Source organism: Urocitellus parryii, chromosome 2 (genome assembly GCF_045843805.1).
Source record: "Urocitellus parryii isolate mUroPar1 chromosome 2, mUroPar1.hap1, whole genome shotgun sequence".
Taxonomy (NCBI): domain Eukaryota; kingdom Metazoa; phylum Chordata; class Mammalia; order Rodentia; family Sciuridae; genus Urocitellus; species Urocitellus parryii.
The window spans coordinates 139,465,991-139,479,642 of record NC_135532.1 but is presented as its reverse complement, the minus strand read 5'-3'; the positions used below and the strand labels follow the sequence as shown (position 1 = coordinate 139,479,642).

Genomic DNA, 13,652 nt, shown 5'->3' with positions numbered 1-13,652 from the left:
CAATTGCATTCACTTCTGAATAATTTCCATGATATTTTTCTGCACACAACAAATATTTATATATTTATCTACTCTGCAGTAGGTACTGGGGATAAGAGACTCTGATTTGAGGAGATCTGCAATTTACATAGTGATTAAAATGTTTCTCTCCTCCCAGTACTCTCTCTCTCTCTCTCTCTCAGAAGGCCAGGCAATCATACAAAATCAGAACAAACATCTTATTAAAAATAGCTGTCTTATCCAAAGAAAGCAGAGCTAAGGTAAAAAGGGAGAAGGTTGATGTAGATCATCAGACACTGGGCTACAAGCCGTGTGCCTGAGGCCTACCTGGGACCCTCACCTCTGAACCACCCCGTTCCATACTATCCACCACATAAGTTGGTGGTAACTGTGGTTTTGATGAGGGATTTTGTCTTTCTAAACACTAATGGAAAATGAAGGCCTCCACTTCATCTACTTTAAGCCTTAGTAACATCATCAATGGACTAGCTTATTTGCATCTGTCAGAGGAGAAGGGTTTTATGATGATCTATGCTAGTGAGGTTACAACAAATAATATTGTCAGACACTTCAGGTGAGAGCGTAAGATGGGAAAAACTTTCTCAAAAAATATTTAGTTATATATATCAAAGGCCTTAAAACAGTTCAAAGCTTTTAACCAAATTGATCCCTCTAGATTTTATCCTAAGGTAATAAGCAAATGCACTAGAGTTTGAGGAAGGAGGCTCTCACTTTAACATTATTTTATAATAATAAAAAATTTGAATAATATGAAAGTCTGTCAGTAGAAGATCAGATAAATAAATGTAATATATCCATAAAAATAATTTTAATAACATAGGGTTAACAATCACAATGTACGACTGTGAGGACTAAGCCACAGATTACAGATGTAGTATGAACCTATTTATACACTCACAAAAATACTAGGTTATTATTGTTTGTACTGTTTAAATTTTGCAATGAATAAACTGTCCATCTTTAAGACACGCATTTTTTTGTCAGGGGAGGTACGGGTAACCTGGGATTGAACTCAGGGGCACTCAACCACTGAGCCACATCCCCGGCCTTATTTTATATTTTATTTAGAGACAGGGTCTCACTGAGATGCTTAGCACCTTGCTTTTGCTGAGGCTGGCTTTGAACTCAGGATCCTCTTGCCTCAACCTCCCAAGCCACTAGGATTACAAGCATGCACCACCGTGCCAGGAAAGATATGCATTTTTAACAGGGGCAAGATAGTCCCCAGCAGAGCAAAAACTTTTCTAGGTGGAGGCAAAAATATCTTACATAATACAGTGTATCTCAGCCTTGGGTACTGTTTGGGCCACAGTTTCCAAAGAGATGTACAGTATGTTTTATTAATATGTCAGAGGGTTGGGTGGCAGCACTCAGCAAAAACCATGTCTGAAGAGTCAGTAGTTTTGAAATTCTTCAGGGGAAATAGCTAAAATAAAAAGAACAAAACAAATATCAGAAATAGCACAGCTCCATATCATATTTAAGTTGTGGCATTTTGAGTAACTTTTTTGTTTTCTTTTATGTTATTTGCTATCATCTAAAATTTATTCAATGAACATGTACAACATGCTATATATTATATACTATATATTATATACCTTATAATATATATTATATAGTATATACTATAATAAGAGACAGTATTCAGTTTAATTGAAATTGAATACATCAATCAAAATAAGTCAATTAAGATTTAAATGTAAGAATGCAGAGATGGTGGATGGATGGTGTAATGGCCCTTCTCTGTGTCATAGGGATACTACTTTCACACTGAAAACCCCTTCAAGGACTGGCCTGGAGCATTTGAAGAAGGCTTAAAAAGGCTGAAGGAAGGGGACCTCCCAGTCACCATTCTATTCATGGAGGCGGCGATTCTTCAGGACCCCGGAGATGCAGAGGTAGATCAGTCCTCTTCAGTCTACTAGACTCAGAAGCAGCTTCATGTGCTAAGGACAGACAGGATGGCACAGGGCTCTCCTAGGTAGCATTTTCACCAAGTAAAAGTTCCTGAAGGGGTTAACCTGGTTTAGTGTGATATTTATTCTAAGAGATAAATAGGTACCTGTTTCTAATCTGCAGTATCTACATTGCCCAAAGATAAAGGTTGGGGATGAAAAATGAAAAAAGAAATCAAAATTGCCAACCTGAAACACACCCAGTGGTTTTCAGGAAACAATGTGTAGTTTTGTCTGGGTCTCAAGTCACACCGTGTATCACTCTTGATGTACTCACTCAACATTTATTGAGCAAATACTATACCCTCAAAATTGCACTAGGTCCTGGCTTGAAATATTGAAGGGCTTGGGAATGCAAAGACACCTTTGTGGTCTATCTGGAGAGGTGACATAGTGTCATGAATATGGTGTCTGGATGTGCTAGGAGAGCAGAGAGCAGGGTCCTAATCCAGCCTTCCCCTACAGGTGGATCCAAAGTTGGGTTTTGAAGGAGAGAGAATTAAAGACCATAAGAAGTCAAGTTGTTTTTCAGAGGGAATGGTGCAAGGGAGGCAGAGGGGCTTGAAGCATCACGTGGAACATAAAAGGGGAGGAGAGAGTGGGAGAGAGGAGGGAAGGAGAGAACAGCAAGTGTTTTAACTTAGTCTGAAGGCCATGGGAAACCTAGAGAGAATAGCCTGGAAGAGGCATTCAATCTGACTGCATGTAAGAAAATCGCTTTCTCTGGGATGAGAAAGGTGATTAGAGACAGACACTCGGAGACCACCAAAGAGCTTCTGCAGTCCACTAAGTTTTGAAATCCATAAAGCCTTGTAAAATGATATTGGCTGTGTAAAAGCTTCCTTTTTAGACTGTGAGTGATTTTTAGAAGTCATTATAATGGATATTCTAAAAGCAGTTTGCAGAAATTTTAGGATAGGAGTATGTAGTATTGAAAAGACAAAACGGAGGAACTTTGAATTGGGCAAAGGAGAGGATGGGGAGGGGTTACGGGGGTAGGAAAGATGGTGGAATGAGATGGACATCATTACCCTAGGTACACGTATGATTGCATGAATGGTGCGTCTCTACACCATGTACAACCAGAGAATTGAAATGTTGTGCTCCATTTATGAATGATGAATTGAAATGCATTCTTCTGTCATGTACAACTAAGTAAAACAAACAAAAATAATAAATAAATAAATAAATAAAATTTCTATACTCAGCTACCCTAACTACATAGGTTCAAATTCCTATTCTACTTGTTAGCCCTATGACCTGGGACATGTCATTAAAGCTTTTTACGGTTCAGTTCCCTCATCTGTAAAATGCATTTCATAATAGTAAATATCTCACCATGTGTTCTAAGGAGTATTCGTTCCTGCAAATGAGGTGTTCAGCTCAGGGCCTGGCACATCCATAGCTTTCACTCTTATTATGGATAAATTCTTGGTCTGTATACTAAGAATAAGTAAACTGCTCACCAGTTAAGGCTCCAAATATCTTATTCCTCAAAAGGTTTACAGTGGAACTAGATTGAACTGACAACTAAAATTCTGACAAAATATTGTCATTTTTAAAAAGTGGCATGAAACAATAAAGTCATCTTAAATTTGTAAATGATATATATTTTACAAGATGTTTTTGTGTATACTGTATCCTTCAACACAGCAACCCTAGGAGGTTAAAAAAAAGAAAGAAAAAAAAAGTATACACTATTTTCCCAGATTTATAAATAAGAAAATTAAGTTCCTTTGTACCTAATGGATCCCGGCGAGGATCCAAGTTTTCATTTCTATGGAAAGTCCAAGGCTAAGGTAATGAATGACATTGTGGGCAATGAAAATGGTACCGCGGCCAAAGCTAGGAAGAAGCCTGCTTGATCAATCTTTTCATAGCAAGTATTGTAAGATTCATGGTAGGTGAAATCAGAATGGATACTGTTCTAAAAATCACCAGTATGCTTGGGGGAAATGATAAGTATTTTTTTAAGTTTATGTGGTATATTCATGTTGTATATCTTGATATTTCTAGTTGTAAACTTTAGCCTGTTTACATTTTTGGATTATTTTCTACTCCCTTTCTTCATAATTATGAAATCTTACATATTGATCTTTTGGTTTTAAGATGCCTGATACCATGGGATCTGAGAAATTCAGAGACTTCTAGAATACTGGATGAAAGGAAAGGATAAATAGTGAAATTAGAAATAATGACAGGGGATCTTGACCCAAATGTCACAAGACAGTTTGAACAAAGAAATGCATGTGATATTTTTTCCTTTTATGGGGCTCTTACATAAAAGTATCTGAGTCAGGTAGCTCTGCATCCAGGAGCTGCCACAGGTAAGCCAACTAAAGCACAGGAGTGATCCCTGCTTCCTTTTGCAAGGTTAATAACATGAGTTGTCTTTTGTAGGCTTGGCAGTTCCTTGGGATAACACAGGCAGAGAATGAAAATGAACAAGCAGCCATTGTCGCCCTCCAGAGGTACATGAAGCTAAGCACATGACCGTGGCTGATGAACACCTGGGAGTGCACTTGCTCAGTTCCACATTTGTTTTTGCCCCCTCCTGAAGCACAGTGTGAAAAACCAGGCCAGGACCAGTACTGGAATGCCACATGTCACTCTAGAAAACAAGAACTTATGACGAAATAGTGTTCTTCAACCACAATATTTTGCTATCTGCAAATCAATTGGTTCATTAAATACATAGTTTCTTTTAATTTTCTAGACTTTTGTAGCGTCTGAAAGTTTTTGTCAGGATAAGCATATTGAGATAATGAAGATTTGTGGGTGAGAATGGGAACAGAGGTAGATGTAGGTAGCATCACCCATTAACTTGATTAGAATCCCTATGAAGCCCTGAAAGTTTCTACCAAATAGACTCATGCTCTCCCTGCCCCTTCTTGAAAGTACTTTTCATATAGAGCTGTAGGAGTAGAATGTATATGCACATGCACATATAGTCCAGAGGTTCCACTGGAGTGTGTGTGTATATATGGAAGTGTACATAACCCGTGTGCATGTGTAAATCCTAGAGATTTGGAGTGTTAGAATGTGAGAATTCTAGATCTGGGGCTTTGCCATTCCAGAATCCTAGATTTCAGGATTCCACACCATCCAAAGGTGTTGTGATGCCTAGGGTGTTTTTCTTCCTTGAGATCATTTTCTATAAAGGAGAGAACTGGGGATCAGAGAAGGTCAAGGTCATACATTATATGTAAAAGAGACAGAACTTTAACCCTCATGTCCTGACTCTGGAACTCTGGGTCAGTGGTTCTTAACCCTCTATACACATGGCAAATAGAATGATCTTTAAAAAATTAAATAAAATTTTAAAAGACTCCCAGGCACTCCTGATTTAATTGCTTGAGACTAGGAAACCAAGCATCGGTAGTTTTAAACCTTCCATTCTCAGGAGCATTCAGAGTTGAGAACTCTGCCCAGTACTGATAAGTTTCTGAGGTTGGGACCACCACAGGGAGGCCTTAGGTGCTGCTTAGAGCTTATTCCTTAAAAAGTCTTTTCCAGGGACTACCATTATCATCATTACCGGGGAGCTTGTCAGACCCGTACTTCCTCGGCCCCATCCCACCCACTATACTAGAATGCAGTACAGAGGAAGGTTCAGGGTCCCAGGTGATTCATCTCTACTTCAAAGTTTGAAAAAACCCTTGCTAGAGGCCAGATGAATAGAATAAGGGGTTCAGTCAGTCACCTCAATCCTTTGTAAACCCACATTAGTAGTCTGGAAATGGGAAATTCCCTCTCCTCTCCAAAACACTGTACAATCTTTCATCTCTGAATATCCAAATATAATTCAAGTCCAGTTTGGGGGCAGGGGATAAGGTAATAATAATATCCTTTTCTTCTCATTAGATTAACTAGTAATAATTTATGTGCAGGAAGTAGTCATACTTCCATAGTTGTAAAACCATTCATTACAATGAACAAAATCAGTCATCATCAGGATGAGTTTTAAATGTTCTTAAAAATCCTCTTTGGCCATGATTTTCATTAGAAGATACATGGTGTTTTCCAGGAATGTAAACAAATGTAATAATATTTTGCAACATTTAATTGGTAAATATTTCACATTTTCTAGAGAACTGTTGGAAAACTGAAAAACCTAAAATTATTTCTGTTTTGTCTTCTTTCAGGTGCTTAGAACTGCAGCCCAACAATTTGAAAGCTTTGATGGCTTTGGCTGTGAGTTACACAAATACTGGTCATCAGCAGGATGCCTGTGAATCTTTGAAGAATTGGATTAAGCAAAATCCAAAGTACAAATACCTTGTGAAGAGCAAGAAGGGATCTCCAGGCCTCACTCGAAGGATGTCTAAATCCCCAGTTGACAGGTATCCTTCTCATTATAACTGGCAGTAAATACCCAATACACAATTAATCACCTTAAGGGTGATGAATGAGCCTCAGATCTCTACATCACTCCCTTCACAAAGGCTTTTAGGGCAGCATTCTGCTGGAAGAGAGCACTGAATAGAAAGATCGATGCTCACATCAGAGCTATTATGTTAATCCGTTTTCCATCACTGTAACAAAATACCTGAGATAATCAACCTACAAGGAGGAAAGGTTTATTTTGTCTCATAGTTTTGGAACTTTCAGTCGATGGTTAATTGGCCCTGTTGCTTTGAAGCTCGTGAGGCAACGTGTCATGGTGGGAGCACATGGCAAAGGAAACTGTCCACCATATGGCAACAAATAAGCAAAAGGAGCCTTTATTCGATACATGGGCCTTTGGGGAATACTTATCCAAACCACAGCAACCATCCTTTGGACACATAATCTCCATCTTGGGCACCCACAGACATTTCTATGAGTACCATATTATAAAGCCAACTGCTTTGGTCGTAAAATTCACCTGAAATATGTAAGTACTGATTGATGCTCCATGTTTTATGAAGTCTAAATGGAAGTCCTTTCTCCTAGGAATTTTATTTCCATCCACAATAAACCCTGATGTTAAATCCTTTCTCACTGAGGCCCTGGGAAATTTAGCTGTGGGGTTTCCACACTGGTACTCCCAGGGTCCCTAGATTTGCCCCTGTAGAGACCTTACTTAGGATAGCTCCATATGTGTGCAACAACATATTTCAAGAAAATCAGCTGCATTTTTAAACGTTCACTATTAGTAGTCCTCTCCTTAAGCTAAGATATTTTGACAGAAATTTTCCAGTGTGCGATAAAGCGAGACTTGAAATAGTCCAAAGAGCTTCAATAGTCAATCATTCATGCCTGGACTCTTTGGGTAAAGAATTTAATGTTTTCTTTTGTAGCTCTGTTCTGGAAGGAGTGAAGGAATTATATCTGGAAGCTGCCCACCAAAATGGAGACATGATCGACCCAGACCTCCAGACAGGCCTGGGGGTACTGTTCCACCTGAGTGGAGAGTTCAACAGAGCAATAGATGCATTTAACGCTGCCTTAACTGTTCGGCCGGAGGTAAGAGTGCACAGCACAGCACGAAACCACTATATTCTCTGTAACAAGTTTCCTCAACCTACTTTGTCCATTTCTTCTACACTTTATTTCCCTTCCTCTGATGTTTAAAGTGAGCAGTACTGATGACAGGCTATGTGGCAGTTAATATTGAACTATCTAGAATAGAAATGTTAATTACATGACAGCGTCAAATGATGACTGCATTTTGATGAATGAATGTCACTTCACAAAGTGATTTATGACGATGTCTGAGTAATTCGCCTCACCATGGTACCTGTGCGTGAGCACGATGTCAGCGAGGCTCCTTCTGGTTGTTAGAGAACTCTGCTTTTTGTCATCAGGACTATTCATTATGGAACCGTCTTGGGGCAACCTTGGCCAATGGAGACCGCAGTGAGGAAGCCGTGGAGGCCTACACGCGAGCTCTGGAGATTCAGCCAGGCTTTATCCGGTCCAGATACAACCTGGGAATCAGCTGCATCAACCTGGGCGCCTACAGGTGAAGGATGGGACAGGAGAGACCCGCTATCACTCTCGGGACTGAGGTCTAATAACCTGACAGGTGGTCTCCCAGTAAAAGTACCTGTTTTGGTAGGAGTAGTTCTCTTCCTGCCTTAAAAGAAAATTCGGGAGGTTGAGACAGGAGGATCGTGAGTTCAAAGCCAGCCTTTGGACTAGGTTAGCAAAAAGCAAGGTGCTAAGCAACTCAGTGAGACCCTGTCTCTAAATAGAATACAAAATAGGGCTGGGAATGTAGCTCTGCATCCCCTAAATAAAAACAAAGAGTAAATGTGGAACCTTCAGACTCCAAGGCCTATTTAAGTGGGGGATGGTATGCAGCACTGGTTCTGAATCTTCAGCTGAATCATCTGGACATCTTGGGAGATGTAGATTCCCAGGCCCCTCTGCCAGAGATCCTGATTCAGTCAGCCTAGGTTAGAACATTGTCTATTTTTAACACCCCCAAGGGCAGCTCTCTGTGAAGCATGAACAGTCCAATCTTGCATTTTTCACTTAAGGAAAAAAAAAATCTTGGGAGCATAGGCAAGCAGACTTTGGATGTTCCCAGAAACCAGTGTTTGGCTAAGCAAAACCAAGAATCCAGGTTTTCTAAATCTAGTAAACCAATAATTTTAGTTGGGTAACAAAAAAGAAAAAATATGGTGGGTTTATAGTTTGAAACACCTTTCTTAGTTCCTTATGACTTGTCCTTATCATTCAGGTTTATATCTTCTCTTTCTTTTCCTATGTACAGTGACCATCAATGACCTTTTTTCTTTTGGGTAATGAAAGTATGGGTGATTTTTTTTCTTCTTTATTTTCTATTTTTTTCTATTTTCTAAATAAACAGGTTTGGCATTTATATTTGAGAAAAAAAGAACTAAACTTAGCTTTAAATCCCACAAATAATGCAAACCTTTTCTCCTCTGAAAGAGCAGCATTCCATAACCAGACAGGCTTGGCTCAGATCACAGCCATGCCATTCACTGGTTTTGTGACTCTGGTCATATAACTTTGAGCCTTCATATCTCCACTTATAAAGGAAAGGGAGAGGAAGAGAGAGAAAGAATAACAACCACCTTGCAGGATTGTCGTGCACATTGAATGTAATTGTCTAGCACAGAGCAATAGCTCATTATCTAGCGGGCATTTATTACAATTATTGCCATCATAATCCTCAGTATCCCTATTATTATTATTTATTTAGATAAAGTATCTGAGACCTTCATAACAAGGTTACCTTCTTTTGACATCTGAAGAGTTGTTCTTTCCAAACTGTGTTTGTGTGTTTTGCCAGTGGCAAATTTTGAGGTCTTAGAAAATAGCTGTTGCATTTATACTAAAAGGATCTTACAAAGGACATTAGCCACTGGATTACACCATATCTTCTAAGAGGATTTTGCTCAGGTTAAAACCAGGAATAGCTGAGTGGCTCCTGAGCAGCTGATTTGTTTTATTTATGGATACTGAAAAGTGCTGCTTCGGAGGCCCTCTTCACATAGGCTAAGCAGAAACCCAGAGCTGACGCTGGGCCACCTCCCCGCCCAGCAGCTGTCTGAAGCCCGGGTGATGTCCATTTTGCATGCCCACTTCCTTCCTGGTTTCATCAGATTCTCCTACCTGTTTTTCTCCTCCCCGCTTTTGTTCACTCTTTTCCAGGTATGTTCTGTTTATCTATTTCAGGAGACACCTTTGTCTTTTTGAGGGCAACAAAGGAAGATGTAAATAAACACACACACACATAGACATACCAAATTCAATTAAAGGGAGCTTTCATAAAGCGCTCGGATGTGGTTTTCTTAATTGTAACTTTTTAATGTAGAAAACAATACTTGCAGCTTCCACAGAATACTTTCTTGGCATTTCACAGGTGTGAAATTCATTTGTCAGAGACCATAACAACTAAAGACCAGCAACTCGATTGAGCTGTGAAGTTTCAATCCTCAAGCAGAAGGAACAGCAAGTCAATTTTCCGGTTGCGAGAATGCCCAACAAAATTTGAATTTCAGATAAAGGACAGATATTAGTTTTTACTACAAGTATTTTCTAAATATTTTTATTTGCTAAGTCTGATAACCCTGACCAATTGGTTCCTTTGAAACAGCTCAACCAAGCTTTATGGATCTTTTATTGTCATGCCAAATGTGGAAATCTTGAGAAGTGATACATAAGCATTTGGGGTTTTCTCGTGAGGGGGGACAAAAAGCCCAAAATCTTAAATGAATTCTGAAAAGAAGTTCAACTTCTTTACTTTAACTTGCATTTATACTAAGGAATAGGTACAGGCTTAGGAGTTACAGGTAGAGGTACAGGCTTAGGAAATAGCCACTGTCATTAGCAATGTGACTCTGAAGAAAGCCAGGAGTGAGTATAGATTCTTCTGTCCTCCCCAAAGACCTCACCCTCCAGACTGCAGGTGTCTGTGAGTGCCAAAGGCAAGTCTTATCCTACTACAATGGAAATAAAGGACACGGTCGATATGAAACTTGGGTAGCTTAAAACGTCACACCCTAGTCAGCAGGTGCTTCAGAGTAGTTAACCCTATTCAAAAATGAGGACCTTTTTTTATTTTTTAATTTGTTTTAATTAGTTACACATGACAGTACAATGACCTTGACATATAATACATTTGAATCAGATGGGGTATAATTTCTCATTTTTCTGAGTGGACAGGTTGCAGAATCACATTGGTCATGCAGTCATGTATATACATACAGCAATAATAATGTCTATTTTATTCTGCTGGAGGGCCCTTTTTTAATAAAAAAAGAAACCATCCCTTTCGAGAGTACTATTTTTAGTACTAGTATAATGAGGGAAAGATACTATAAAGTGAGTAATGCTTTTAAATGAAGGAGCTTTTGTTGAAGGTGACAATATCCACAGACAATTGGAATTATTCACACGGCTATCTGGGAGCATTGGAAAGCTATTCATACAGATACATGTGCAATAGTCAGAGTCCCCCCAAAGGACTCTGAGCTCACAAGTTAAGGAACAGGCTTAGACTATCTTTACGAAAACACCTGGATGGCTTGATGAGCTTAGTAAATTATTCTTCTGTCACTCTCCAAATCCCTCCGAACAGAAAGCCACAGACAAGAGACTAGAGCAGCTGATAAATGAGGGCTCTGGATCTTGCTCCCCACAGGTTCTTACAGATCTGGGATTGGGAGATGTATCATTAGAGCTGCCACCCTGGGAAGAGGGACCAGAAAGGGCCTCCCTATACCCACCCACTTACAGATCCTCTTCTTGAGCCCAAGGGCCCAGAGGAGAGGTGGTTAGGACACCCACTCCATTGGATCACCCAGGTGACTGCATACAACTCCATTTCCCAGTGGCCTTTTACTCTCAGGCGAACCCAACAATGTAGATGAGTCTAGTGCCTAGGCCATGTGCTTTGGAATGAGAAATCCAGTCACACTTTCAAGGGATCTTCCCAGACGTTCAATAGCCACCTTCCAGGATTAAGTAAAATCAAGTCTGTGAAAAGATTCTGAGAAGAGTAAAGCGAATATAAATTAAAATGGCATGCTTACTCTCAGCAACAGTTAGTTTGTCAAACACATAATACAAGGTTGGAGTGACAGAGGGCCGCTGCAGAGGGCAGAACAGGAGGCAGACCCGGTACCAGCACAGTCCTGGATTGGATGGCATCTAGCTCAGCTATTCTCAACATTCCTATCCTCACGGTCCCTTTAAGCTTTTAACAATTACTGAGAATCCCAACGGGCTTTTATTTATGTAGCTATATCTATCAGTATTTACCATTTTATAAATCAAAATGAAGTTTTTTAAAGATTCATTTGAAAATAACAAGTCCCCATGCTTGCTGGTAATCCCAGTGAATTAGGAGGCTAAGGCAGGAGGAGCACAAGTTCAAAGCCAGCCTCAGCAACTTAGCCAGGCTCCAAGCAAAATAAAATAAATATTTTTAAATTTTAAAAATGATTTTATTTGCAAACGCAGATCTAAATAAAATTTTTTTTAAAAAGAGTTGGGGATGTGGCTCAGTGGTTGAATGCCCCAGGTTTCCATTCTCAGTACCAAAAACAAATAAATAATGTTTTTAAAAAAGTAAAAATAGCAAGTCATCATGTTAACATAAATAATTTATTTCCCAAGAAAATAATTATTTTCCAAAATTAAACTATGGTCAGAGAAAATAATGGCAGTGTTTTACATTTTTGCAAATTTCTTTAATAACTTGCTTACTAGAAGACAGACTGACTGACTGACTTCTGCATTCAGTCTGTTGGGACAACACACCTCATGTAGTCTCAGGAAAATTCCACCTCTGTGCATTTGAGAAAATGGAAGTAAAAAGGTCAAATAACATCTCAGTTTGTTTGTGTGTTTCTTGTCAGTACTTTACCCCTGAGCCACATCCCCAGCCCTTTCTTTCTTTCTTTCTTTCTTTCTTTCTTTCTTTCTTTCTTTCTTTCTTTCTTCATTTATTTATTTGTTTTTATTTTGAGACAGAGTCTCACTAAGTTTCTCAGAGCCTCACTGTGTTATTGAGACTGGCCTCAAACTCATGATCCTCCTACATCAGCCTCCCAAGTTACTGGTATTACAGGCATGTACCACTACACCTAGCACATCTGAGTTTTATTAAGAAAATAATTTTGACCTCATTGAAACCCTAGGCACCCCATTCCATACTTTGAGAACTATTGATCTTAATAATAAAAAGGTTTTGTATACATTGATTCAACTGCAGCCCAGGACAAAATTCTAAAATGACTTTTATTCTCTTGATGACACACGGAGGGAAACTGAACTTCAAGGGAAAATGAGAAATTTGTCTGGAGCTAAATAATTAGGTTATAAGCCCAGGTGTTCTGCTAATCAAGTCAACTTCACCCTACCTGTGTTCCATATTTCTAGCACAAATAGGAAAGATTAAACCACTTTGTTTCTGAGTAAAGCCATATTTTTTCCTCTTAAAATTTAGTAATATAAATCCCTTCTGCAAATAGATTAAATCTTCAAACCATTCCTGGAGTAGGAGAAAATCAAATTCACTAACGAGTTAGCAAGGGTTTTATTCTTTCTTTCCCAAGTGGCATTTGTAAAATGAAACTTGCTTCTCTTTCTTCTTTGTGACTCCACTATATTTAGCAATTATTGTTCAGAAAAGATTAATGAGAACCAGAAAGTTGTTCATCTGATCATCCAAAATTCTACAGAGAGATGATTGAATTTAAAATAACTCAATCTTTTTTTTTTTTTTTAAGTTTGCAAACTCTGAAATTTGTTGCATTTTAAAATGTTTGTTTTTCTGCCCTCTTAGAGAAGCGGTCAGCAATTTTCTCACTGCCCTCAGTTTGCAAAGAAAGAGCAGGAATCAACAGCAAGTTCCTCATCCCGCCATCTCTGGGAATATCTGGGCTGCCCTCAGAATCGCACTGTCTCTGATGGACCAACCAGAGCTCTTCCAGGCAGCTAATCTCGGCGACCTGGATGTCCTCCTAAGAGCTTTCAACTTGGATCCTTGAAGGAAACAAACAAACAAACAAAAATAAAGAATAATAATTCCTCACCCGTGTTATTGTACTGAGAAATGAAAAACTATTTTATTATGAATTTCCGAAAGGATAAATCAGATATTCAAAAGGCCATGGTCACATAACCCAAGGGAATTAATGCCTACAGACAATGCCCAGCCTCTGTTCAGATCCAAAAGCACAAAATGTTGTATATAGAGTCAAGGTCAGGTTC

The 13,652-nt window shown here is 39.0% G+C and overlaps 1 protein-coding gene across 5 annotated transcripts in view; it reads left to right on the top strand.

Moving 5' to 3' along the window:
* The window catches only part of Pex5l (peroxisomal biogenesis factor 5 like), a 159,125-nt gene extending 145,696 nt beyond the window's left edge, over positions 1–13,429 (top strand). For all 5 annotated transcript variants that reach the window (XM_026382909.2, XM_026382913.2, XM_026382914.2 and 2 more), the window contains 6 exons: positions 1,776–1,919; positions 4,377–4,447; positions 6,122–6,319; positions 7,259–7,424; positions 7,766–7,923; positions 13,225–13,429. In XM_026382909.2, coding sequence (XP_026238694.1) covers positions 1,776–1,919; positions 4,377–4,447; positions 6,122–6,319; positions 7,259–7,424; positions 7,766–7,923; positions 13,225–13,429 — 942 coding nt within the window. The remainder of the gene's footprint in view (positions 1–1,775; positions 1,920–4,376; positions 4,448–6,121; positions 6,320–7,258; positions 7,425–7,765; positions 7,924–13,224) is intronic.
* The last annotated feature ends 223 nt before the right edge of the window (positions 13,430–13,652 follow it).